Raw genomic sequence first — 26,718 nt, 5'->3', positions numbered from 1 at the left:
TGCAGGAAAACCAAATGGTGTGGAAAAAAATGTAGTGAAAAATCAAATGTATTTCCGCAAAAAAAAAAAGAAAAAATCATAACATCTGCAATTAATCCGGCTGTCACTTCGCCGATTTCTACTCTGAACCCATAATGTCATTTAAGGGCTAAACTGTCGCGTGAACACGAAATTGATTTTTATAGATATTTATAGATTAAAAATTTCCACATAAGCACCGAAAAAATGGAAGCAAATATCTGCGAAGCAGCAACATTTGTAGGACAATTTATTCGATTATTTCGATTTGCTCTTTTTAGCTTGGGTCGCTCGCAACCCTCATATGTGATAGATTATGAACTTGAATTGGAAGCAGTAGCACGCATATCCTTGTGGAAGAGAGAGATAGCGACAGACAGGAAGATGCATGGATAGAGAGGGAGAGGTAGAACATGTGGCTGAATTTCATGAGTCCGCTTTCGCAAGAAGAAGACAACCCACCCGAAATTGAGTTACTTGCCGCTAAATGAGGGACAGTTGCCAGCCCAGGCCAACCCGGGGCAGCCCAGCCCAACCCATTAAATTAAAAGGCCATAAATTAGTTGGCTTTAATGTCAGTTGAAGATTTTCGCAAGCAGTGTGAATTGCATCAACTCTTATTGATTGTCATCCGGCCTTTGCTGGCCACTTTATGGAGTTCCGTAACTATTTTATGAGTCTTTCATTGATGATGTTCGGCTTCCCTAAATTTCCACATGGTTTCTTTCTTTTCTGCTGCACCATCGCATTGTTCCAATTATCGTGAACTGATTTATTTTCATAATCTTGAATGCCAATTAAATAATAAATTAATTAACTTAGATACGTCCTATTGCTTTAGGTTTTATTAGTAAATCGAAAATGTAGTTAGTAATAATACTAAATTAGAAAAGTTTAAAATTTACTTTTTGTAATTATATTTTGCTAATATTGCTGCACAAAAAATTTTTATAAATCAATTAAAATAAAATGGTAGATATTTGAATAGCAATTTCATCTAAACATGTAGGCTAACATCATAGATCTAAAATAAATAAAATAATGCAAAAAAGAAAAGGTAATGAAAGTGCACGTTTTGATTCTAAGCCTTAGAATACAAGGAAAATATTAAAATGATAATTTTAATTAAATTAATAATAACCAGATAAAGTAAGTTGAATGCACATCAGAGCAACATTTTATATTTTGCCCATTGTAAAATAAAATGGGAATTCGGTGCTCATATAATCCGATTGGCCTTGGTGCTAATTATTTTATATCCAACAACAATTTATTTCGTAATATAGTTTGACGATATGATAGGATAGGATATGCACTCCTTTGCCTGTTGCACAAGAATATAGAGAGGGTGCAGGGTGTAGGGTACAGAGAATAACCCGAAGTCGATTCGTTATAGTCATATTTAAAACCGTCACGCCTATTAATAACAATAGATGTCTGTCTGCTACCGATTCGAGGCATAAAAATGGACAATTAATAAACTGTGCCGTAGCTCATCGGGCGAGGTGACAAACGTTTAAGCAATAGAAATTGATGAGATCCTGTAACGCATGCATTATATGGCAAATTAATTGTACTCCCCGCGCTGCCAAATTGTCAATCAAAGAGCAATAAATTTAGCAGCTGGAGGCTGAACGCCAATGAATGAGTAGAGCATCGCAGCAAAAGAGAATATTGTTGGCTTATAAATAACAGAGGAACAGCGAAAGAGAGGGAGAGAGAGAGACAGATAGTGAGAGAGAGATGGAAGAGTGCAATGAAATAATATAGTTTGGGTAAGTATAAAGGAGAATAAAAGGATATACGCTAGAGCTAAGTAAGTAGCGCACATCAAGCAATTACAAAAAGAACAACAAAGATACAACTAAAAGAGATACAACTACAAATGCTCACACACACACACACACACACCATCCAATATATATATAAATTTATATATATGTATGTATAAAATGTTCAAATCATCAAACAATAAACTCAAAATGGACTCCGTCGCTTGTCGCACGTTTCGTTGCTCATTTTCATGTCGAGCGCGTTAAAAAGCTAGCTCCCCACAACTCACTCACTCGCACATCGCTCTCTCTCTCGCTCTCTCACTAGCTGTATCTGTCTCTCTGTCTCACTGCTTGTGTGTTCATCTTGTGCGCAGTTTCTATGCAACGAAATGGAATTGAAACCACAGGAAACCGTTCGGCATGGCCATTTTGGTTGCAACCCTGCGCATGACTCAGTTCTACTGGGGGCGTGGCCAGCCACTCGCAGCTCCCACTCAAAGACTCACTCGACTTGAGCGCGTGTGGTGAAGTTAATGAGCTACGTTGAGCTCGTCGCCTTGGGTTTGATTACATTTTGACCTTCTCTATACTTTTTCCTTCTTGGCTTTGTTTTTGCCAAATTTGGTTTGGTTTCTTTTCCGCTTGCGACGTGTTTGTTGCATTTTTAATAGGCTACCGAGCGCCCCGAGGCAGCTCATTAACAGTCCAAGTTGATTGAATTTTCTGGAGATTTTTAATTAAAAATTTTGATACAAGAAATGTCGACAATAAACAAAGTTATAATTTGATGGCTTAGAATTATTATTAAATTTTAATATTGTATAAGATATATAAAAATAAAATACAAATATTTATTTAAATTGAGTGTAAATGAATTTCAGCCTATACAGTACGAGAAATAATATGATAGCTCTCTTTCTTTAGAAATCGTATATTATAATTTATTTTCTTTCATTGAACGCAGAATGTTCCTAAGCTTTGTATGAGCAGTGTTTTTATATGAGCTCGCTGCTCATTAAAAGCACATAGATACATTGTTTAGCTATAAACATAAACAATAATTCAATTTAATGTAAATCGGAAAAGAGAAAATAAAAAGGAGCCAGCAAAAAACGGAGCATAATCAATGTCGTCTGTCTGCAAAAAACGGCAAGAGAGAGCTCCACTCACACACACACATACAGAGACACACACTCGCACACACACATGTATATAGACATCCCCAATATAGACAGCAGCAACTTGCAATGCTCGTATATCAGCATTGGAATCCACCCAGCAAACCCTAACAACGAAAACAATTTGGTAAGTTTTCGAAAATTTGCTGCACAAGCGACTGCGTCTCTCACTGTGTATGTGTGTTTGTGTGCATGTATTTGTGTGAGTGAGTCAGTGGGAGAGAGTCTAATCCTTCGAGCGGGACAGCAATACATTTTGGGAAGTCCATGTACAAAGCTTAGAAATAGACAGACAATAAAAGCTTCATGAAGCGCCATTGCCGCCATTTGCCGTTTGCCACTGTGAGTGGGAGCGAGCAGGCGATAGAGCATCCATGAAGTTTCTGTTGATTTTTATCATTTATCGATTTCGAATTTGTGTCGAGGGACAATTTAGTAGATCCCATACCAATTTCGTGTGTCTATCTATGTATGTGTGTGTGTACGTCTGTCTATGTGTGTGTGTATGTGTGTCTCTCTCCCGGACATTCATGAGGTGTCAGTCGAATAGGCGGCCTGCAGTCCAAACAATTTGATGGCCAACTCCACTGGCTGACTGGCTGACTGGGAGACTGGCTGTGTTTTTGGCATTGGCAGATTGGTGTAGCTGCCCCGGCCTGTCATTGTCAGCCTAAATGCCCCGACAGCGGAGTAGGAGTCCATTGTGGGCTGGGCTCGGCAGACGGCTAACGAGTATATATTGCTATTTATGGCTATCACATATCCTCGTGCACGGCATCCTTCACGTTCCCCCAGGGGGCGAGCTCTCGCAATTTATTGATCGCTGCACAAGTGGTAAATGAAGCTGCGGAATTAGATCATGGAGTGAAAGAGGATTAATTTGTTGGAGCACTATACAAACTGAGTATTTAGAAGGTAAATCTAAGTGTCTTTAGGTTTGATATAAATTGGAGTTAAAACTAATATGATAATTCGAATTTTATCAAATTTTATAATCGTATATTGAATAAAATCTATTGAAGTTGTTGTAGGAAGCTGGACACATTTACATAATGTATTGCAACATGCCACATTCATTTAGGTTATAGTCTGTTAAAGTATTTTCGAAAATTATGAGAGGTTTAAGTTGATATTAACTATCGATAGAAAATAACTAGAAACGGCTAGATCGATGGAGAAAAGTTTTTTCTTTAACATAAACGTATGAAATGCAGCAAACATATCAAAAACATATTTTGTATTGTATATGCATATATCAATATAAGCTCGGGCTGTATAAATAGAATAAAATATAGAATATGACAATGGAAATTTAGACCATAAAGAAGGACTCTACCCAAATTTTGGATAACAACTGGTTTCTAGGTGGGTGACAGCCAAAGAATTAATAAATAATAATATTGGGTATACATACATATATTTGGAAAATCATATCAGGCTAGACTCTAAATTATGATAAATGCTTACTTATTTTTTATGTGTGTCAGATCTTATTTAACTAGGGCTATAACATTTTTTCAAATTAAATCACTAGAAAGAAATCAATAAATGTTTCTACTTGAAATGTATTATAAATACATTTCCTTAACCTATGCTACTAAATGTCTCTGGTTACTAAACATATTTATTATAATAAAAAATAAATCTATAAAAACAATTATTTTTATTTTACACACACTTATTCTATTTTGGCGGCAATAAATAGTTTCTCTGGAATGCAAAGACAAGCTTCGCTGGCATTTAATAGATCACATTCGCCCTTCAGATAATCCCATCTAAATTTTATGCAATTCCATTCATTTCATTCATCTGTTAGCTCAACAATTAAACAATTAATCAATTTTATTGACGTGCCTGACCCAAACAAAGCAAAGCCGAGGCTGAGGCCGAGGCCGAGTGGAATTCGCAAACCAAACGACCCGCAGCAGCTTGCAATTTTTCAGCAAGCGGATTAACAAGCAGATCCTAACTCAAAATGATATACACTAGGGACACGTATGAGCGGCCGACCGAAATTCCGAATTCTATTAACCTCAGGCTCAATAAGCAGCTTAGGCGGACTTACCTGAAGTCGACAACAGAGCCGAGCTGAGCCGAGCCGAGTAGAGCGAAACCCCGATTCGGACACGTAGGATCTGCGCCTGCGCATGCGTCTGCGCAGCTGGAACGAAATGCCAAATTCAATAGCAATTCACACTCGATCGCCAATTGCTGGAAGTTGACTCTGGGCGCGTACGCAAAACAAAGGCAAATTTCGGCTAACCGAAGGCAGGTCTGCTCGCAGCGGAAGTGTGCGGAAGTTGTCCATGAAAAGAGCTGCAATGTAAAACGTGATCTTTGCTCTTTGCATGACTCGGCAGATTGCCTCTGAAATGAACAGCAAACTGAGAGTGATGCTGGAGAATGGAGAATCGAGACTTGTGCCTCGCGACTCTGAGTCGCATTTAATAATTGATGTTTGATCTGGAATTTCACAACGTAATACGGCGGCTGTTTACTTTAGGGCGTACGAGTCCGCTAATGGCTCGTCGAGGCAATTATCGGCCGTATGCTAATGGTATTTTGAATAGATCCGAGTCGGGTCAGTCCACTGGGCCCATTGTTTGCACACCATACACTAGAGGAGAGCTAGAAAAACTTAAAGCATGATAAATGTGGCTCCATTAGGCATGGCCCATACACAATGCGAGCGAGTTCGGTAGTTGCAACAGCCACAGCCACAGCCACAGCAACAGAGTCGTTAGCTGACGATCCTAACAAGCCCAAGAGCAGTGAATAGAGCTCGACATCAAAGTGCCTCACGGAGTCAACTTGTTGTTTTCCCTTAGATATTCCAAGTCGCATGTATTCCCCATCTGCCCAAAGCTTAGGCATTCACAATTTGGTGCGGCTCATTGTTGCAGCAACCTGTTTCAATTTCATTCATTGGCTGTGCAAGTTTTTGTTCAACGATTCTGTGATTGACAGTTAATCAATCTTTGGATTTTCGTTGATTCTTTTCACACATTTCTCTATTCATTTCGGTTCCGTTTTGTCTGCACCTTGTTCGCCGCAGATTGAAACTCTTTGAGCTAATCCTTTTGACTGCAGTCAAGAATATTTTTGACAGATTGCCTGACTCCCTCACTGACTTACTGACTCAGGCTTAAGCAGATTTCCGGTCTGTAATTGTTATGAGCCCTGAGCCCTGAGCCCTGAGCAGCAATTGTTTAGCTCTTGTGGGTGTTGCTGAGCCGATTTCAGCGTATAACTAACGAAGTCTTATGTATACATATGTATGTATATGTAGAGATGATCTATCCACCAGTTCAAACACATTGTCTCATTTATTATTTATAATTTTATCATTTTATTCTTGATCCATTGGAAATAATTAAAATTAGCATTAAATTTAAATAAACTTTACATAATTTACTGCAGTATTTTTTATTCAATATAATTATTAGTTAAGGTTTCTCGCATTCCATTCTAGCTTTTTCTTGAATTATTATTAATATTTTAACTGATTTTTTTTTTCCTTTTTTAATATTTTTCTCGGGTTGCTTCAACTTTGTGTTTGTCACAAAAGAAAAACTATGAAACTAAATGTACAATATGTAATAAATTCAGTAAATTGTGTGACTTAAGACGACTTAGCATTTAGAGCCCGGTTATCAAATACAAAATACCTAAGTTCTATATATCTATGCACTTGGAGAATATTTACACACACATTTGTATATGTGAAACAAGAGGGCGAAATCGAGGAAGAAATCAACTTGCGTAGCCTTAAAACTGACGTCTTCAGAAGACTGTAAAGTGGCGGAACCTTCTTTATAAATGTGGTTGTTGTTGTTGTTGTTGTTGTTGTAACTAGCTAATAAGAAGAGGAGGAAACGCTCGACAAATGTCGCAAGCCTTTCGCTGTTTTGGAGTTTATTAGCTCTCTCATTTGTTTTTCTTGTTGTTTGCTTTATGTTTTACGTTTTCTTGCATTTATTCATTTATTTATGCTTGTTGCCGTTTTGGTAAATTCGTTTTAATGACGATAATTATCCTGTGGGTGCTGCTGCTGCTGGGAGCCCGAGCCGCTGCTGCGACTCCTTTTGCTCTGGGCGGGTGCCTCGCCCATGTCCAGGCTCTCGTTGTCGCTGTCCATGGTCTCGCTGCAGTCGCCGTCATTGTCGCCACCCATGTCGTCCTGTTTCCGCTTGGCCGTTGCCATTTCCGCCGCATGACGCTTGCGCCATTTGGTGCGACGATTCTGAAACCAAACCTGCAAAATTCACAAATTGAAATGGTAAACTTTAGACTTTGCTGCGAATATACATGTGGGTGAGTGTGTGTGTGTGGGTGTGTGTGCGGTTAGGCAATTAAAGTTTTAAGTAAGCACCGCCCAAACTTTCGTATGTAATTAGCCAGTCCAGCAGCAGTAGCAGCAGCAGCAGCAGCCCACTGAGGCACACATTGTCAAAGTCATTAAGTCGAGGCCCGTCACCCATTCATTCAACAATGCCCGTCTCACAGCCCATAAGTCGCATCATCAACGCCGGTTAACCCTCAATTAAGACAATATTAAGCCCTGGACAGCGTTTGTGTTCCCAATGCCATTGCCGCTGCCGTTGCCGTTGCCGTTGCCATTGCCATTGCCCAACAGCAGTTACACAAAAGCCAACAGCAGCAGCAGCAGGAGTAGCAGGAGTAGCAGCAAAAACTATGCAAAACCATGACTAACATCTTTGGTTGCGCTTCATTTTCCATTTTGCAACCGCGCGCCTCAGCTTCTGGCAACATATGTTGCATGCCCCACCCTCGCTTGCGCTCGCCCTTTTTCATCCTCTCCGTCTCCCCCCCCCTCTCTCTCTCTCTCTCTCTCTCTCTCTTGAAAGGGGATTATTCTGCATAGGCCTAGACACGTTTTTTGCCTTGGGCTGCGGCGTGTTGCGTGTGGCATGTGCTGCTGCAAAATCGAGCATAATTTCTGCATTTGCTTGATGATGGAGCACTTTGCTCAAATCAAGCTAATTCATCTTGTAAAATAGTGCAAGATATTTACAAAATATCTATAACATTATATACACAATGAATATTATTTAATTGTATATAAATCAACTGATATTCCAGACACTTTATGAACAAATATTTTTTATGAAAAGCAATTAGCTCTGCTCCATTTCAATATAAATAATAAATATGTATGTATATATATGCAAGGGCCGTTGCCATTGCCATGCCGTGGCATGCGAAAAATCAACGCTCGGAACGACCCAAAGGTGCAATTAAACCAGATACAACATAATTTACAGCTTCATTTGCACATTTGTGTAATTATTATTTGCAACATTATGCGAAATAAAAATACAATTATTATTTTTTCTTCGTGTGTTGCCCCAAAGTGCAGATTGGGGCTTCTTTTTGGCAAAGCGAAAGACAGAGACAGATAGTGAGAGAAAGAGAGAGTGAGAGCGCCACAGACAGGCTGGCTGGCAGGCTGGCAGGCTGGCAGGCAACAACATTAGTTGGCATCATTAAGGCTGCTTTTCATGGTCATTATTTTTTGGTAACAGCTGTGTCCATGTTGTTTGGGATTTGCTTGGCCAGAACGTGAACTTCAGCCCGCTTGCTTGAGGGCCTTGAGTGAATGTCCTCTCTCTCTCTCCCTCTGCTTGTGTGTGCGTGTGTCCATCTGCCCGCCTGCGACATCATAACGATGTTGTATGCGTCATCTAGAACCCACTAAAGCATAGTTTCCAAGTGGAGGCAACAGACTGTTGAATTCAAGACTTGTCACTAGCTTGCCGCATGAATTACACGCTTTCAAATTTAAGGGAAAAGATCCTAATGTTATTATATATATAAAACAAAATAATGCTTTGAGGAAGTTATGTTTATGGTAAGCAGTTTTTTATGCTAATATCTGCAGGTAACATTCATCTGCGTTAAGAAATGAGCTAGGCTACGGTTTCGGCTGCCTTAAGAAGAATAAGTATTTCCTTAAGCATTCCAACTTGGAATTATGCAGAGTTCATTTATGCTTCTATTTAGGAGAAATTTTGCTAAATTAAATTCTATCTAGTTCGCAGTTAGACAACTAACTTAATTATTATTTTAGGATTTAATTATAGTTTTTTGTTTAAGAGATACAGAGTGCTTCTTTATTTATGATGGAATATCAGTTGAAGTAGCTAAATATTATGCTTTGACATGCCCACCTAGAGCTCAAAATAAATTTCAAACTTGAGATATTATATATTTAATACTCACTGATCTTTTATAACTATAAAGATAAACTCGAAAAAAAAACAAAAAAATCTTTTTGATTTGTTATATTAATTTATATGCTTAAACCAAATGCAGAAAACATTTACCAAATTAAACGATAACTTATCCTTGATAAACAATAATATGTACATTTTTAGATAAGAATAGAATGGAATATGGAAATTTCTTCAGAATTTCTCCAGTAATAATTATCTTTAAAATTGCACCAATTTTTTATTCAGACATATATTGAGTCTTGTACTTCTTGATTAGCACTATGACGCCAACTGTCTTTTTAAGATGATTAATCAGTCGCATTACTATATTCATGAGCAACTCCAGTACTATATCTAAATCCATAATATAGTAACTAACTAAAGTTCTATACAGTCAAATAAATGTATATAGCCTCTTTGAGGCAATAAATACTGTGCTGGCGATCGGACCTGCACCAAATGCTGCCTCGGATATGCACATTCGGTTTATTATGGCCACCAAGCGAGATCAAGATCGCCTTAGAAGTGGCAGAGGTAAAACATTCAAGGAAAGACACACACACTCACACAGAGGCACACATACACTAGGAAATTTATGACAGCCAACATGTCAAAGTCAATCAAATATTGTGGCAATCAATTTGACGTGGTGTCAGCGTTACGCTCCGATAGCTGGCGGCATGCAGCAAGGGGAATGCCATATTGGATTGGTTTGTGCATTTCGGGCACACGGATTTATTTATTGCGGCCAGGAGGCAATGCTATAAAACATATGCCAATGTTTTGGTCAAGCGGTGTCTGCTGCTCTGTAGTTTTTATTTTTTGTTGTTTTTTGGCACCGCTGCGGGGCATCCGTCAGGTGTCGGTGGCCAGATAAGGATGAAAAGCGTTATGTAAATTTCATAGGAACGGATGGATGGTTGTCAAAATCAAAAACCTTTTTATTTTGCCGGACACATACACTATTATGCATTTTGTCTCGGCGCTGGCAAATATATGACTCTGGCCAAATTGGAAATTTATTTGTTTACGCACGTCCTGTTCGAGCTGGCTTCGTTTCGTATCGTTTCGTATCGGATCGGATCGGATCGGATCGGATCGCCATGGGTACTTAAAACTCATGAAAATTTACAGCATGGCTGCGCACACACCTTCCAAACCCCTAGACCTTAGCCCTCAGCTGACAAGTCGGAGCTGCGCTCGTTTTATTTCCTATTGGTTAACAAACAGTTGTTGTTGTTGTTGTTGTTGTTGTAGTTCTGCTCTTTAAGAGTGGCTCGTAAATTTCAGTTCGAGCCACAGGCTCACCCTTCCCTTTTATATGCGCGTATTCGTATAGGTATTTATGTGAGTTTCTGATTTATTTGCATTTTGTGGGCCATTAAGGTGCCGTCTCAGCGCCCATAAAATCCGCTTCTATTTGACTAATTGTGAGTCCAAAAAATGTCTATGTGTGTGTGTGTGTGTGTGTGTGTGTGGAGCAATGGCGCTGTCTTCGATGAAAGACCTGCCCTGTGTCTCTCTCTGTCTCTCTCTGTCTGTCTCTCTCTCTCTTTCTCTCTCTCTCTCTCTCTCTCTCTGTCTCTCTCACTCTCTCGGTCTTTTGAACTCTGTTGGGTGGTTCTTCATAGAATTTTCATTCCATTCATTAACACACAATCAAATCCATTAGCAGGCAACAATGGGCCAGGCAGCTGGCATATTCCATACGATTACCAAAAATCAATTAGACAATATTTCACATATCTGTCATAAGTTTTATGACCGGCCTGTCCCATTGTCGACTTGTCGTTTCATTGCCTGATGCCTTTGACACTTTAGACAAACGCGTCGAATCGATTTGGTCCACAAGCTTTCGATATAAACGTGCTAATTATGCGGCAGGAAAAAAACAATATGAAAAAATATCTTGAAAAATAAAAGAAAAGCCCCTGCATGACCGAAGCTCATTTAAAAGATGTCCGAAACTTAAGTTCTATTCGAAAGATATATCGAAATCTCAAATTAACCTTTGACAGCTGCTCAAGCTGAGTTTATCTATATGTGAAATGTACCTAAGCAGACCCACACAAGAGTCGATGTCCCAATGATTTGGCTGTCGCATGTGTTTACATGCCTGCATGCGGCCATCCAATCATTGGGGAAAATCTCATACATTTATGCAAATGCTAAATCACGAAAAAGCTATAACAACGAATCATGCAATAATATTATGGCTTCTACTAACTACGCAAGTCCATAAAGACGCAGGAGCAGGAATGTCATTAATAATGGACGCAGACGCTATAATTCACAGAGCGAGAGCGAGGGGGAGAGGGAGAGAGTTAGACGGCGTACCGTTATAAGAACGTACAAAATGGCGACCATTTGCATTAAATGATTGCCAAAATGAAATGTCCCCCATGCGGCTGTGGGCTGAGTCCGTGTGTGTTGTGTCCAAAAACGGTTTTAATTATGATAACAGCGCAATTATTCTTGTCAAGATCATTTGGCATACGCCCAGCTGCAGACACGCCCACGCACACACACAGCTGCATGCAGAGAGGGCGAGCGACTGTCTCTGACTGTTTTGCATTTTGTGTGCTCGTCATATTTCGGCTGGCTGTGTGCAGCTCTGGTTCTGTTTGTGTTTTTGTTTGTCAATTTGCATACTATCATCGTCATGGCTGTTTTTCATTTTCATCTGGAGAGAAGCTCTATCCTATCCGCCCACGCAAACACACCCACACACAACGACGAGAGAGAGACACCAACGCACACTAATTGAATATGTATGAAGCTGATGTCGTCGTCGTTGCGTCCTTGCACAGAATTTAATTTACACTCACCCAAAAGTCATGCAGTCATTTGGCATGTCTATCAGACAGAGGGCAACCCAATCCTGCTCTGCACTCATCCATCTCAGTGACCATTTGTACTCGTCATCAGACGCTTTCCATCTTTCGCTCTCACTCTCTAACTGTCTCTCTCTTTATCTCTGTCTCTGTTTCTGTCCCTGCACAAATGACGCATATTTAGCTGCAGCTCAAGCCATCAATCCTGCGCCCTGCTCCCGTTCTCCTCCGGAGTCTACATAGAAATTTGCTCGTTCCGTATGCCTCGCAATGCCAACGGCCTCATTCATTGGTAATTAATCATTTTACTCATCATAAACGTGATTTCTTATCACTCTGCCTATCTCGTAATCCAAGGACCTGATTTGCGCACAATTTGCCACCGTCCGACACATTTAAGGGCTGCTCTCAGCTAAGGGGGTTGTACTTATTAAGCTCTACAAATTGGTTGACAAATGTTACCATCTAACCCACTAATGAAATTGCAAATTACTGAAACTAAATTTATATTGTAGTTGGCAAAGAGCTCTCTGTAAAACTTAAAGAGGATGATCTAAAAGTTTATGGCTGTATTAGATGGAATTATTGGGTGACTCAATTTAAATATTTTCTACTATAATTAACAATAATTAGTACAAATTTATTAATTACTTTTTTCAATTCAACAACAAATTCTGATTGTATTTTATGAGATATTGATATTGGATCAAGTTTTTTCTTTTTCTTAAAATAAATCATAGAAATAAAAGTATTTTCTCTGTATACTAGTCTACGGCAATCGGATGATATAAATTACAATTGTAATCTTTTGTCGTATTAAAATCAAAGCATGTTCAATACAAATTAAATTCATTTTGTTTTATTTTTTTTTTTTATTAAGATAATTGTTTAAATTTCTATAAGATCTGTATAGAAATGAGTGTACCTAATACTGTTTGAATATCGCTTTCCTTAGCTAATTTCTTCCATGTATGTAAATACGATATTCCCCATCACATATTTCACCTATTGCCTAAACAAAGCTAACCGCAAAAGCAATTAACTAGCTGGGCTTAGGGCTAATTTAAATTACAAACCCCACGAGATCCGAGAGTCGCGTCACACACGCGACTTACGGACCACGGCAGTGACACGTGCGTTTCTGGTAAGGATTACAAAAACGATGATGGCAATGGCAATGGAGATGGAGATGGGAAGGGAGATGGGAATGGCGATGCCGCTCAACAAATTTGACGACACGAAGGATTTATATGTTGATAACATTTTACGGGCGGTTTGGGTTGGTGGGGGAGCAAAAAACCGTCGACCTTTTGCAGCAACTTTAAAATGTCGCGCATGGAATGGTTTTTTTTAAGGGCGGCTCGGACTGGCTTGAAGGTGGGGCAGACATGTGAACTAAGCCTTTAGGGCACAATCGACGGGCGCACCAAGGGCCAGACCATTGGCGCCATTTTGTTTTGCGGGCTTCGACAAAAAATAAACCAAAAATCCATGAGCTTTGCGTTTCAATAAAAATGCAAATTGCCACAAAAGTTAAGGGCGGTGTAATGCACAGTGGGCGGGGCTACAGGGGAAGGTTGAGCGTATCTTTTACCTCATGTTTGTTTGTTTTTTGGCAGTTGGGCAGATGGGCATGGGGCAGTTTGGCGTCCTGTCGCCATTTTATGAGCATTTAATTTGCATGAGCGAAATGTGGGGGGCGCTGCTTACCTTAACTTGCGACTCGGACATTCCTAAGGCATAGGCGAGCTTGGCGCGCTCCGGCCCAGCCAGATATTTCGTCTGCTCGAACGTCTTCTCCAGCGCGAATATCTGCTGACCACTGAATGTTGGGCGGGTGTGTTTCTTCTTGCCATCCTTGTCGTTGGATGGATGATGCTGATGGGACTGTGAAAGATTTGCAGACACTGGAAAAGATTAAAAAACAAAACAAATTTAAGTTAGAAAATGTAAATTGAAAATGTGAAATGTTGGCTGATATAAGAATATAATTTAGTATAGAAAATGTAAATGAAAACTTATCTAAGAATTGGCGATATTTATAAATGATGACTATATAATGCTGATCTCTCTTAAGTATACATATGTAGTTATAGTGATATTAATGATTGATCAGCATAAAATTGAAATGTGACTGATCTCTGATTTTTATTTTTTGTAAATAGATGTAACTTTCTCTCACACAACAAACTGTAATATCTTATTATTGATATACATATTAATAAATTCAAATACTTTTATATCTTGTAGAAATATTGCCTTCATTTCAAACGGGAATCCCGCAGCGAAACTTTGCTTTTATGGCAATAATCAATTCATAAAAACATTTCACTTCCCAAAACTTTGTTGAATTTACGTCTAAGAGTCGTGTTTACAAGCTCCAAAAAGTTGGGACAATTTGAAATGATTTAATTATGAAACAATTTCATGAAATTTATCGAGATTATAATGTCCTTAAAATAAAGTTGGCAAGGTAAGAGAATTGCTCTTGTTGCTGTTGTTGTTGTTGTTGTTGTTGTCGTTGTGGCAAAGTTTTTTGACATTTATTAATTGTTTATGGCGCGCGCATTTGGCGACAGCTGCGAGTTTTGGAGCGCGGTGGTTGAGCAATCGTTTTTGTGGGTTATTGGGGTTGTTATGGGACTTGATACATATATATGTATATATAAATACATTTAGATGTGTATAGGAATATATATCTTTATAAACGCGTTTCTCAGTGCAGGTGGAAAATATAAAAGCAGTGTGCCCAATGGAGAATCTAATCTAATTTGTTTTTGGCAATTCATTTTTGCCAGCTCCGCATAACAATTAGACACTAATTACGCTCACAACTAAAGAGTGGCCCACGTTGTGGGGCCTGGGCACACGTTGCGACAATTAACAAACCCAAATTGACCACAGAATTTATGGGAGCCACTGGGCGTTGGGTCCGTGGGGCCTCGGGCTTTCATTAAAATCAATTAGCCAAAACGACAACGACGCTGACGACAAGAGGCCAATAAAAGCTGGGACCACGCCCCTTCCACTAGAGCATGAACAACCCACACCCCACCACCCAGAAGGCTCGTAAAGGCAGTCAAGTGGACAGAGGCTGGGTGGTGGTCATAAAATTAAACGGCAGCAGTAGACTCACTCTCTCTCGCTCTTGCTCCCTCTGTCTCTTTCTCTAGAAATGTGAGTGGGTGGCCTGAGCAGCCCTTGTGCCGTCCTCTTTGTTTGGTGTGTGCCTCTGTGTGCATGTGGGTGTGTGTGTGCTTTCAATTAATGTCACCCCATTATTAAATGATCCCTAATTATGTGAAATGATTTGACTAAATATGCACAGGGCGCGCCTGGCGCTAGGTAAAAAGGTGATGCCCGAATTCTACACCAGCCTTGTGGGTGGCATTGCTGAGAGTGTGAGTGAGTGTGTATGTGTGTGTGAGTGTGAGGGTTGAAGGGTCTGCTTTTGTTGTGTGTACCGCTTGAGACTAAAATTTACATCAAATGTACGAGCTGGACGCTTTTTATTCTGGACTAGTTCTCCTGAAACTTGGGCTCCCTTTATGATACTTTGGTGCATTATGTCTAATATTATCAATTTAAATTATGACAGCTTGACTGTGGATATGTGTGTGAGTCTTTAGTGTGAGCCCAGTAAGAGATGTGGTTGAAATGACGCGCAATACTTCAAAACCCTCTGAGATTAAACCCAATCAAACCCAAAATTTCAATTAAAACTAAACTTAATTATTAATAGAGCTGAGAAACACATTTCATTATAAATTAGTCAATCAAATACATATTATTATAAATTATTTTTATATTATATAAATTACTATGTTTTTAACTCTTGCACACATTGCATCCACATTGATTCTGGCTTGAGTTCGAATTTATTACATCTCAAAATTCTTTGAATTGAATAAAAAATGGTTTATTTCAACAATTAAGTTAGCAATGTGAAGGCAGGAAATCAATGTTTGGTAGATCGGTAGATGTCGATTCGAATGTATAGGCATCAGTTACTTAATTACCAAATATTAAATAATTCTTATTATTTTATTGTATGTTTATTGATTCATCAATATTTTTCATGCTCATCATTTGACTAGTCCCAAGACATTATCACCATTCAATTGCCGTATCGAAAGACGTGTCTCTTATAATATATTCACAGCTTTTATTCTTTACATTCTTAGCTCAGCTGCAACTGCAGAAAGCAATTGCAATGCACAGCAAATAAAAGAGAGAAAGAGAGAGGGAGATAAACTAAACAACATCGTAACAAAATAAATATGAGCCATAAAATGTATTTCATACTTCTTCACAGACAATTCGTAAGCTTAACAAGCTATGAAAAACTTTTGGAGTGAGAGGGTGCCAAGGAACAAGGCCAAGCCTGGCTCGTAACAAGCCTAATCCCTAGCGGCGATATGGGGTTCGTGTGGCATATTGAATACTCTTCCCAATGGCTTTTTGTATAATGGAAGATAACTCTCTGAAGATATCAAAGAAGACTCAATAGTAGTTATAGTAACAATATATACATAGGATACAAGATCAACTTGAATTTCTTTAAATTAATTAATGTGATATTAAATTCAATGCATTTTCCCAGAGTATTAGAAAATCTTATCATTGATAATTTTTCTTTTTTTCGGTTGTTTTGTTTTTGTCGCGAGTTTCGCTTCTCTTTCACTCTCGCGCTTGGCGCTTGTCTCTTTTTATCCATCCATTGGCCCTGCAGCTGCGTCCCAAGAACCCTCATAAATAACCGACAAATATGAAGCGTTTATTTGCTCATGTCCGGGCCCTCACGCAGTGCAACAAAACGAAAAAAATGAATTGGCAGTGGAAATGGCAAAGGCTATAGCAATGGCAGCAGGCTCGCCTTCTAGAGCCCTTGTAGCTCCCCCTGGCTGTTGCCTTAGCCTGTGCCAGTTGTCTATAATCGCATAAGTCACCCTGTTGCCAACGCTGCATTTGCACTTTTCTGCTCGTATTCTTTGTTGTTGCTTTGTCCACGTCCAAATATTTTTCGCCTACTTCTCTTTTTTCTTTTTTTTATGGCATTAATATTTTCGGTTTGGGATTTTGCTTTTATACGCTATTGATATTAATAATGTTGGACGAAGGGGCGCGATAGGTGGGCGTGCCATGTTTTGGCTAACTGCTGCTGCTGCCTTATTGAAAATATTAAAAAGTCATTTGTAACGGGCGCGTGAGAGCCGAAGCATGTGCAGAGGCGACAATGGCAACTGTTGATAGACAAACAATAAAATTGCAATAACGAAACGAACTGAAAAGAGAATTCACATACATGGGTTAAATTGAAGCACAAATGTATCGGATATTTATGAAGAATAATGCCTGGTTAATGAAGAAAATAAAATTCCTTATTCATATACTGAATATACTTCATATATAAAATATATTTAGCTTGACATTTTAATTCGCTTACACCTCATCTGATAAATTCAAATATTATATAGACACAAATATGTATTATTTAGTTTTAATCCAAGACCTTATATCTTTCCTTACCCTACTTAAAATCATATCAGATATCAAATACTCATTTTATGACATTTGAAGACAGAAACCGAAATCATTTTATACCGAATTGTGTAGGTCAATTTAGACAGTCTTACTTACTGCTTACTTAACCAGATTCGGTATAAACCAAACTCTTTTATACATATTACGAATGTCAATTCAAAAATCAACCATGGCGATCCACAATATTAACTAACCCACCCAAGATATGCATATTTACCCACTTAGCGCGCTTTGGCAATCTTGTAAAATGCCTGTGCCAATTAGCAGAGTAAACATAGCAATGAGTCCTTATGTTAACTAAACCTCGTTCTCTCCCTAGTTAGCATCGCTCATTAAGTGGATTCGTTCTGCATTGTATATTGCGGCTTCAGCTTCATTGCATTGTTTTATTGCCTGTTTTATGGGCGATTATATGCTTAAAGCACAAGTTCTTTGGGCAGCGATTAGGCGGACGACAGCGACGTACAAAATGCGCCACTTGAATTTTAATTAAACGCAACAGCTAGCAAAAGGTTTAAGCGCTGCTCTTGACTATCTACCTATATCTCTCTCGCTCGCTCTGCCTGTCTCTATCTGTCTCTTTCTGTATTTCCCTTCTGGCAGCAGCCGTAACTTTTTATTTGGGCCTCGTTGCTGCTGTCTTCATTAAGCTTAATGAATTGTGTCAAATGTAGACAGCGCTTTCAGTTGGTCATCCGTTGGTTAACTTGGTTTTTGCTGTCTTTCCCTATATACGACTAGATAGCTTATCTGACAGCTATATAACCGGCAGTAGTTTCAGCTGCTGCTACCTTTTATGATATACTTGAACGCATTTTATTTTGTACCCCATATTTACTTTTTGTATTCAAGTTAATTATTTTACTGGCTTCCTCTGAGAGAGTGAATCCGATGAAGAAAAGAGAGGGCGAGTTGGGTGACAAAATGTTTGTGAAAACTATCTAGTATCTAGTATCTAGTATCTAGTATCTAGTATCTAGTATCTAGTATCTAGTATCTAGTATCTAGTATCTAGTATCTAGTATCTAGTATCTAGTATCTAGTATCTAGTACTAGTATCTAGTATCTAGTATCTAGTATCTAGTATCTAGTATCTAGTATCTAGTATCTAGTATCTAGTATCTAGTATCTAGTATCTAGTATCTAGTATCTAGTATCTAGTATCTAGTATCTAGTATCTAGTATCTAGTATCTAGTATCTAGTATCTAGTATCTAGTATCTAGTATCTAGTATCTAGTATCTAGTATCTAGTATCTAGTATCTAGTATCTAGTATCTAGTATCTAGTATCTAGTATCTAGTATCTAGTATCTAGTATCTAGTATCTAGTATCTAGTATCTAGTATCTAGTATCTAGTATCTAGTATCTAGTATCTAGTATCTAGTATCTAGTATCTAGTATCTAGTATCTAGTATCTAGTATCTAGTATCTAGTATCTAGTATCTAGTATCTAGTATCTAGTATCTAGTATCTAGTATCTAGTATCTAGTATCTAGTATCTAGTATCTAGTATCTAGTATCACTCGCTCTGACTTTGCTCTAAAACAAGAGAAAAATCAATTCAAAACAAATGTTTCACTCGCTTGTCAATGGTTTTTCCTCATTGTTTTCACATGATTTTTCAAGCCGAAACATTGTCATATATTCCACATTTTCGGCACATTTACATAAAACACAAAATGATGGCTCTGTGTGCGCTTATTATTTACATAAAAATTGTATATTTATTTATTTATTATTTGTATATACATATTATGGCTGCCCGCCGATGTCGACGAATATGCGACAGCTGCTCAGCCAGACAGAGCGAAGGGAGCAAAGAAAAACTTTTACCGGAAAAAGTGAGTGTTGTTATATCGCTGGCTGTCTACGGCTGCATGTGTGTGTGTGTGTGTGTAGCTCTGCGTAAATGTTGGGTATATATAGTATGTGGCTGTGTAGGTGGAATGGGTGGCAGATAGGCACAAGATAAGGGCAGACGCAGACGCTACAAGAATATGTTGCCACATTATTATCTAGACGAACCTACAACAACATCAACAACAAATGGAGGCTGAGCAGTATGCCAAAACGGGGCAGCTGCGAATGTGCGCGTGTGTGCGTCTGTGTGTGTGTGTTTATGTGCTTGTAGGCTGTCATGTTAACAAGGCAGCAAAAGCTTTATATGTATGGGTGTTTGTGTGTGTGTGCGTGTGTCTGTTGTTTTATGCGAAAGCTGCGCACAGGACATCGCACCGAAAATGGCGGCGGTTGAGTTTCACTCATTTGAATTTATATGAGCGCACAAAAGTATGCTATGCGCTCGGCTATGATTTCTTTATGTCGTATTATTTTGATTGTTATTCGTTGTATGTGTTAACACTTAAATGAATGTTTCGATTGAAAATTATTTTAGGTTGAAGCTATGTATTCTATCGAAATATTTGATTAAAAATATGTAGTCATTATTTGACTGATGATTGTTTAAAATTCTTCAATTTGATTTAACTTGTTTTTTAATTTTAGTATTAATATTAATTTGTATACAGGTTTTTTAATTTATATGAATATTCAATATTTGTTATTTTATTTGAATACTTCACACTTATGTATTTATTGATTGGGCCTATCACAAAGTGAGTTTCCCTACCACATTCTTTTATGACAAACAATTGCTCATTTGCCTTTATCGCATTTTATTAATATTTGCAATGCAATTCATTGCATAATTGTGAGTTTCGACGACGACGAGTTCATTGCAACTTTTATGGCCTGGGGTGCATATGGTTTAAACAGTCACCCATTCAATCGAATAGAACTTCATATAATGTCATATCATACAACATTAATAAGGTCTCTATCAATTTTATCTATCATATTGGAAGCCAATTGGGAATGCATTCGGAAATATCATGGGTAAGGTTAGTTATCATGATTTATAATATGGGTAAATACAACAATCATTATCAACAATATCAATAGGTAGTAGAAAAAGGAATTAGATATTATGAATTATTAATAAGGGGTCGCGAGTCGGTTGTACTATGTTTGGCTGATGCGTATGACTATAGACGATATATAATTGTTATATTTTAATAAATAATATAAAGTTTTTTATGAATTAAATACGCTGTATCGGATTCCCAAGTCGAAAAATATTTTGACAACATATTATTAGGGATATTAATATTTTATTCTTTAATAGTTATCTTACTTTTCAGATCTGGGCTTTGGTATGTAGTAATTAATTCATTAAATTATAAAAATCTAGCTAATAGCACAGCTTTAGTAATACTAAAATTCAACTGATATATACTCTTAAGCTGACATTCCGCATTGCTTTCAAAAGAAGGTCATTGAGATACGACTTTATGCTGCTCGGCTGCTGAACTTGATAGCTAGCTCGCTCTTCAGACTAGAGCTCTACACTGTTTGGCAAATCAATTGAAACAATATTTACTTAATCGCAGCAGCTACCAAGCATTCCGAGATACACTTCAGAAATCGAGTCGAACACAAGACAAACATTTCTCTTCTGTAGCGCTCTCTGGCGATCTCGTTACTAATTCAATAAGAAAATTATGTTCAATTTCCGACTTAAGCCCGGCTGGCGAAATGTGCACCGTCACGGGCGCAATTAAAAGCCAAACAGCAGCTGACTCCGCTGACTTCTCAGTGGCCTGGCAGTAGCCACAACACTAAATCAAATCAAATCAAATCAATTGCCATTGCGAACGATCATTAACCGCCAGAGTGTGTGCGAGAGCGAGAGCGAGAGAGAGATAGTGAGAGAGGGGCGAATGAGCGGGAAGGGGCGTTTAAATAAATAAACAATGTGAAAACGAGTTCGAGCTCGAGTTGAAGCTGGAGTTGGGCGATTACTTAATGAGCTTAGGTGTGAAGTGTGGAGCAGAGCAGACGAACGGCAGCGGCAGCGGCAGCGGCTGCGGGAGTGGGAGCGGAACCTTATAAATAGATGTAATAATGAAGTAACCAGATCCAGAGAATCGTTACTCCAACGAGGCTGAACGATGCTCGATGCCTGATGCTTGATGCTTGATGCTCGAAAGCGAAAGATGCGAGTAAATTAATTTTTCATATGGCTTTTCAGTTAAATGAATTCTTCTTTTATGTGCAGTCATTGTCAGCTGTATGAATCGATCGTTGGATGCGTCCGATCTCCGATCGCTGATCGCCGATCGCTGATCGTGTTAAAGTGATTCCCTTTATTTGTATTTCTCGTCTTCTGCTTTTATTTTTGCTGCCAGTTCTTTTAATGAGCTCGACAATGCGCCATGGGCCGTGGGCCATGCACTAAGCACATTGGACGCGACGCATTGGTAATCACTTGAGTCGCGATCCATGATCATTAGGGGCAGCTGCCTCATTCGCTGCGCTTTGTTAACGGTATCAACAGGAAGTCGATCGGCCCTCAATGAAGCTCGAGGTGTGGCTTTCATTGTTGACAAATCATCGGCCTGGCCTCGCCACAATTGTAACCAAATTACGTGCTACCGCACCACTGAATGCACTGAATAATTGTTCAACAGTTCCACACACACACACTCACATACACACGTACATATATTATTTCTGTAAAGTGCTTGATATGTGCAAATTAGTGCACATATTCAGATATTGATTCATTCACTTACTTGTATTCGATAGACGCTCTCGCCACGCTATCGGATTGGCCACCAGACCCTGCAGGCCCGGCCAGTACAGATGCGTGCGATCCACAATGTGCCCGGCATGCGTCTTCAGAGGCGCTCCTTGGCTCTGCGACAGATATTGGGCCATGCCCGCCGCAGCAGCGGCTATGGAGAAACGTGGAATGCCAGCTGTAAGAAGCAATTATTTCAATAATGTAAATCAATGTTTTGTATTTACTTTATAAATAAAATGCAGATTTTTTTATATTTTTTAATAACATATTATAACGAATTATTGAAACATTATTCTTTTTAATGACTATGAATACCCTTTAAGACTGTGCCCTTAGAAATAAACTAAATTATCATTTTTAATTTGGTAATTATATGTTAGTTAAGTTTAGCTTATTTTAACTTTCAAGGCCATTAAATTTTACATTATGGATGTTTTTATTCTTGATTTTACAGTTGAGTGTACCTTAGTTCTCCCAGCTTACAAAAATGTCTATATAAATAAATCATCGTAAAGCTATCGAATAAATATAAACATTTATTTAACTACATTTGTAACCTTCTAAATATAAGAAACTATTCATAAAGGAATTGAAACACGAAGACCCCAAATGTCTCAGCCATTTGGCAACTCATTGTGCTTAGAACTTGAAACATCAAAATGATTTCATCGAATGAATTCGATGCTATTAAATAATTTGTCACGAAGAGAATAAAAAGATTTGTGTGTATTTTTTTTTTTTTCTTATTAACAATACAAAACTAGCAGCAAAATGAAATGAAATCACATAAACGCCCTCGTTAAAATTAATTAAAAGTTTTATGGTAAATTGTCAACGCCCTGTCGCATAGGTGCCCGCCTCATCCGCCTCCTCCACCTCCTCAGCCTCCTCTTGGCCAGCTGGTGGCCCCTGCCTACTCGCCTACACCACTTTTTTGATTACGAACAAATGTTGACCCACTCCTTATTGGTCTGGCTGTCGGTCTCGGTCTCGGCTCTGTCATGCCCCACAATTGGGCTACATTTAACTGTCGAAAAATTGAAATCATTTCAATGAAACGGCAAAGTCATATATGTATGTATGTGGCATACGCCTCCCCCTCCTCCTCTTCCACCACCACCTCCTCGTTGTCGTTTCGCCCTGCTTTTCGTGTGTCATTTTGATTTAATTACAAACAATTTGACAACTAATTGCTAAACGTTTAAGTATCGCATTATGCTTTGCGTCATTTTGCAATTTCGATATTATATGATTTTTGGGAATTGTGTCCAATAAAATGCTCTCAGCTCTGCCATCTGCTTAACGTTGAGGGGAAAGGGTTGGAGGTGCGCTCAATTGCTCTTGTTGTTGTTGCTATTGCTATTTTATTGTGGAATCACGTCAAACCGGATTCATGCAGAAAAAACAAAACATTTTTGGCTGGAATTTTTCGTGAACGAAACAGCTCCTAAAGCGTTTCAAATAATTTTTGGGGCCGTGCATAATATCTATTCAATACATTCGCATTGCATAATGATGCACAAATAAGTATATATGTGTATATTTGATTACTGAATTTTTAATGGTTATCAAATCTATCGCTATGAACAGCATAGAGTCGTAGTTAGGATCTTCTTGGAGTGAATAAAGTACATAGATAACTCTATTGACGCCACATATTTTAAAAGAAGACTTTTATATAGAAAAGTGAGAATGAAGCATTTTACATAATTTTTTTTTAAATTATCTATTTTTTTTATACCATCCTCATAACTATTAAAGATTTGATTTTATTATTTCAAAATGTAAAATTTGATTAGAAGAATATTGTATTTTTTTTATTAACTAGTTTTTAGTTAATTAGTTTAGTGTTCAATTTGAATTTGGCTTTGATATTTGTTAAATAATTTATTAATTCCGTTAACTTAAATTTGCTATTAGGAAATAATAACATAGACGTATATGCAATTCATCCATTATTTTATGGGTTTTACTCCATTAAATAAATTTATTCCTATTATGAAAGAATCACATATACAATACATATAGAAAACATCTACATTACATTAGATTGAACATAGAATGAGGCATTAGGTGATTAGTTTTGTCTTTGCTATACTTCAGATGGTAAAAATTATATGGAAATCAAATATTATAATATAATAAATTAATAATTTCTAATACAACAGACCCATCTCACTCTATACATAACTTCAAAACTATAAATTAAATAGAAATACATTATACATATAGCATTCAAAAACTGAAGACATATGTGTTATATGAGAAAAAAAAAGAAAACTACTCAATTAATAAACAATACTGCATAGATCTAATACTGAATAGATCCTAAGATCAATAGAAATTAAGTTATATATGTATCTTTTATATGTCATTAAAAAACTTGAGAGCTTCTCTAACTTACCTCCCGTTAAAGCACTTAGACCCGCCGATGTAACGGGCGGCGGTTTCGATAGTATCGTATCGATGCCATGAGGATTGGCGGCGCCCTGTGTATTTGTTGTCGTCGAGCTGCTCGAGCTGGACGAGCCCGTCACCCGCTCACTGATCAGATGCGAGTTGGGACTGTGTCCATAGACCAGGCCATTGCCAGCGGAGCCGATGCCGCTGCCGGCGCCAGAGCCGACGCCTTGTGCAGTCTTCATTTCTGTGGTCATGGAATGCAGCGCCGCCAGCGGCGGACCCAAAAAACTCAATGGCAGCTTGTGCTCCATGTTGTTGTTGTTGTTGTTGCTGTGGTTGTTGTTGTTGGGATGGCTGCCACTGTTGTTGTTGTTGTTGTTGTGCAGGCTGAGCGGATTGAGGCCACTGCTTGGATGCTGATACTTGCGACTGGTCAAGTTCTCCGGACTGTAATCAGATGGCGGCGGACTGGACCCGCTGTTCTGGCAATGCTCTTCGCCGCCGCTGCTGCGCTGGCTCAATGCAAAGGACTTGGCGCTGTCGACGCCGGGACTGGAGTTGTGCTCGTACCGCGGCGAGGGCGACGACTCCGAGTGCAGACGCGACGAGGCTGGCGGCGGCGTTGTCGAGGGCGAGTCCTCAGCTGAAGACTTGGCCTCCGTTAGCCGTGCACCGACTCCGCCGCCGTGCGCCGCCTTCAGCAGCATCAGCGGGCTGTTGTTGTTATTGTTGTTGTTGTTGCTGGCATAGGCAGCCGCAGCGGCCGCCGCACTGTGGTAGTCGGCCAGCTGCTGCTGGTAGTCCGCAGCGGCCATCGCATGTGCATGAACGTCGGCGAATCCATTGCTCAGTCCCGCGGCAGCCGCTGCGGCCAGGTGATGGCGCTGCGCCGCCGACGGCGGACTGCTCTGGGAGGCAGCGGCGAAGCTGTGATGGCGCATGTAGGGATTTATCAGATCCATGTCGGGATCGGTGCTGGGCGAGGAGTGTACGTAGTCGAGCGAGGGCACGCACTCCGCTGCGTTAACCGGATTCGGAGCGGGCACGTCTGTGGGCAGGCGATGATAGAAGCTGGGCGGCAGGGCTAGATTGAAGGCCGAATTGGCCGATAGCTGGAAGGTTTGGGCTAGTTGCTTGGCTGCCGATGCCGGCGTGGGCGATGGGTTGTTGCTGCTGCAACTGCCACCCGCGGGCGTAGCGTGCAGGAATGGACTACCCAGCTTGTTGTATTGTATGCAAAACGCGTCACACTCAGAATAAGTTCGGCTAAGCGACCTCTATTTGGCTGACTGTGCTCTCTTCACGAACAGTTTGGTCGAAACGATCACACAAGGTAAACAAGCTTTAATTAAATTTTTCTGTTCAAACTTTTCTTTCAAGGGGTTCAGTTCACTGGAAAACTCTTAGCACTCGGTGGCCTGCCTTGGCTCCATTTGCGAACACGAGTTTCCGCAATTTCTGTCAACTTTGCGTGGTCATGTACGATATTGGGCTTAAATCGAGAGAGCCGCGCGCGCGTGTCCGCTTGTTTAGGCCTAAGACTAACGAATGATTTCGAAATTGACTCGAACAACTTCACTTCACATGGTGACCCGCACGCAGCGCTGGGCAATCTCGGCGGCAGCAGCAGTCGCAATTGTCTGAGCAACCCTGTTGCGGCCCGTTGGTTGCTCTTTTCCACTCATTCGAAGGCAGCATCCCGCACGAGAGAGCAAGACACAGATACCAAACAAGCAGTCGTATTGTTCTCTCCTTTGAAAATCAGTGTGCGAGCAGTTGTGTGAGTGTGTGCTTGTTTGAGTGTGTGTGTCTGCTTGTGCGTTCCACAATCAGTGTAAACATGCAGTGAAGCTGGAACGCATTGGCATTGGCACAAAACGAATGGGAATTTTATTATGTACATCATTAAAATCAACTATTTCGGATTGGATTGGAGCTGGAACTGGACTGGTTGTGTTTCAGCACGGGCTGTGTGCGTGCGTGTGTGTGTGTGTGGTACATGCCAGAGAGTTACCCATGTATGTGTGTGGTTGAGTGCATTTGCACTGTTGTTGCTGTTGGTGCTGCTGTTGGTGGGTGTTGCT

The 26,718-nt window shown here is 39.4% G+C and overlaps 1 protein-coding gene across 1 annotated transcript; it reads right to left on the bottom strand.

Annotated features, from left to right (window-relative positions):
- Window positions 1–6,500: 6,500 nt before the first annotated feature.
- HGTX (HGTX homeodomain transcription factor) lies at window positions 6,501–26,257 on the bottom strand. Its single transcript, XM_018102520.3, has 4 exons — window positions 24,636–26,257; window positions 22,221–22,406; window positions 13,752–13,948; window positions 6,501–7,226 (listed from the first exon to the last, which is right to left on the bottom strand). Exons 1-4 carry the CDS (start codon window positions 25,594–25,596, stop codon window positions 6,990–6,992), a joined length of 1,581 nt encoding a protein of 526 aa, XP_017958009.1. The 5' UTR covers window positions 25,597–26,257; the 3' UTR covers window positions 6,501–6,989.
- Between the last annotated feature and the right edge of the window lie 461 nt (window positions 26,258–26,718).

The sequence above is a fragment of the Drosophila navojoa genome, chromosome 4, assembly GCF_054131105.1.
Source record: "Drosophila navojoa isolate 15081-1374.11 chromosome 4, UAZ_NAV_1.0, whole genome shotgun sequence".
In the NCBI taxonomy this organism is placed as follows: domain Eukaryota; kingdom Metazoa; phylum Arthropoda; class Insecta; order Diptera; family Drosophilidae; genus Drosophila; species Drosophila navojoa.
This window is presented reverse-complemented; position numbering and strand designations above follow the sequence as displayed.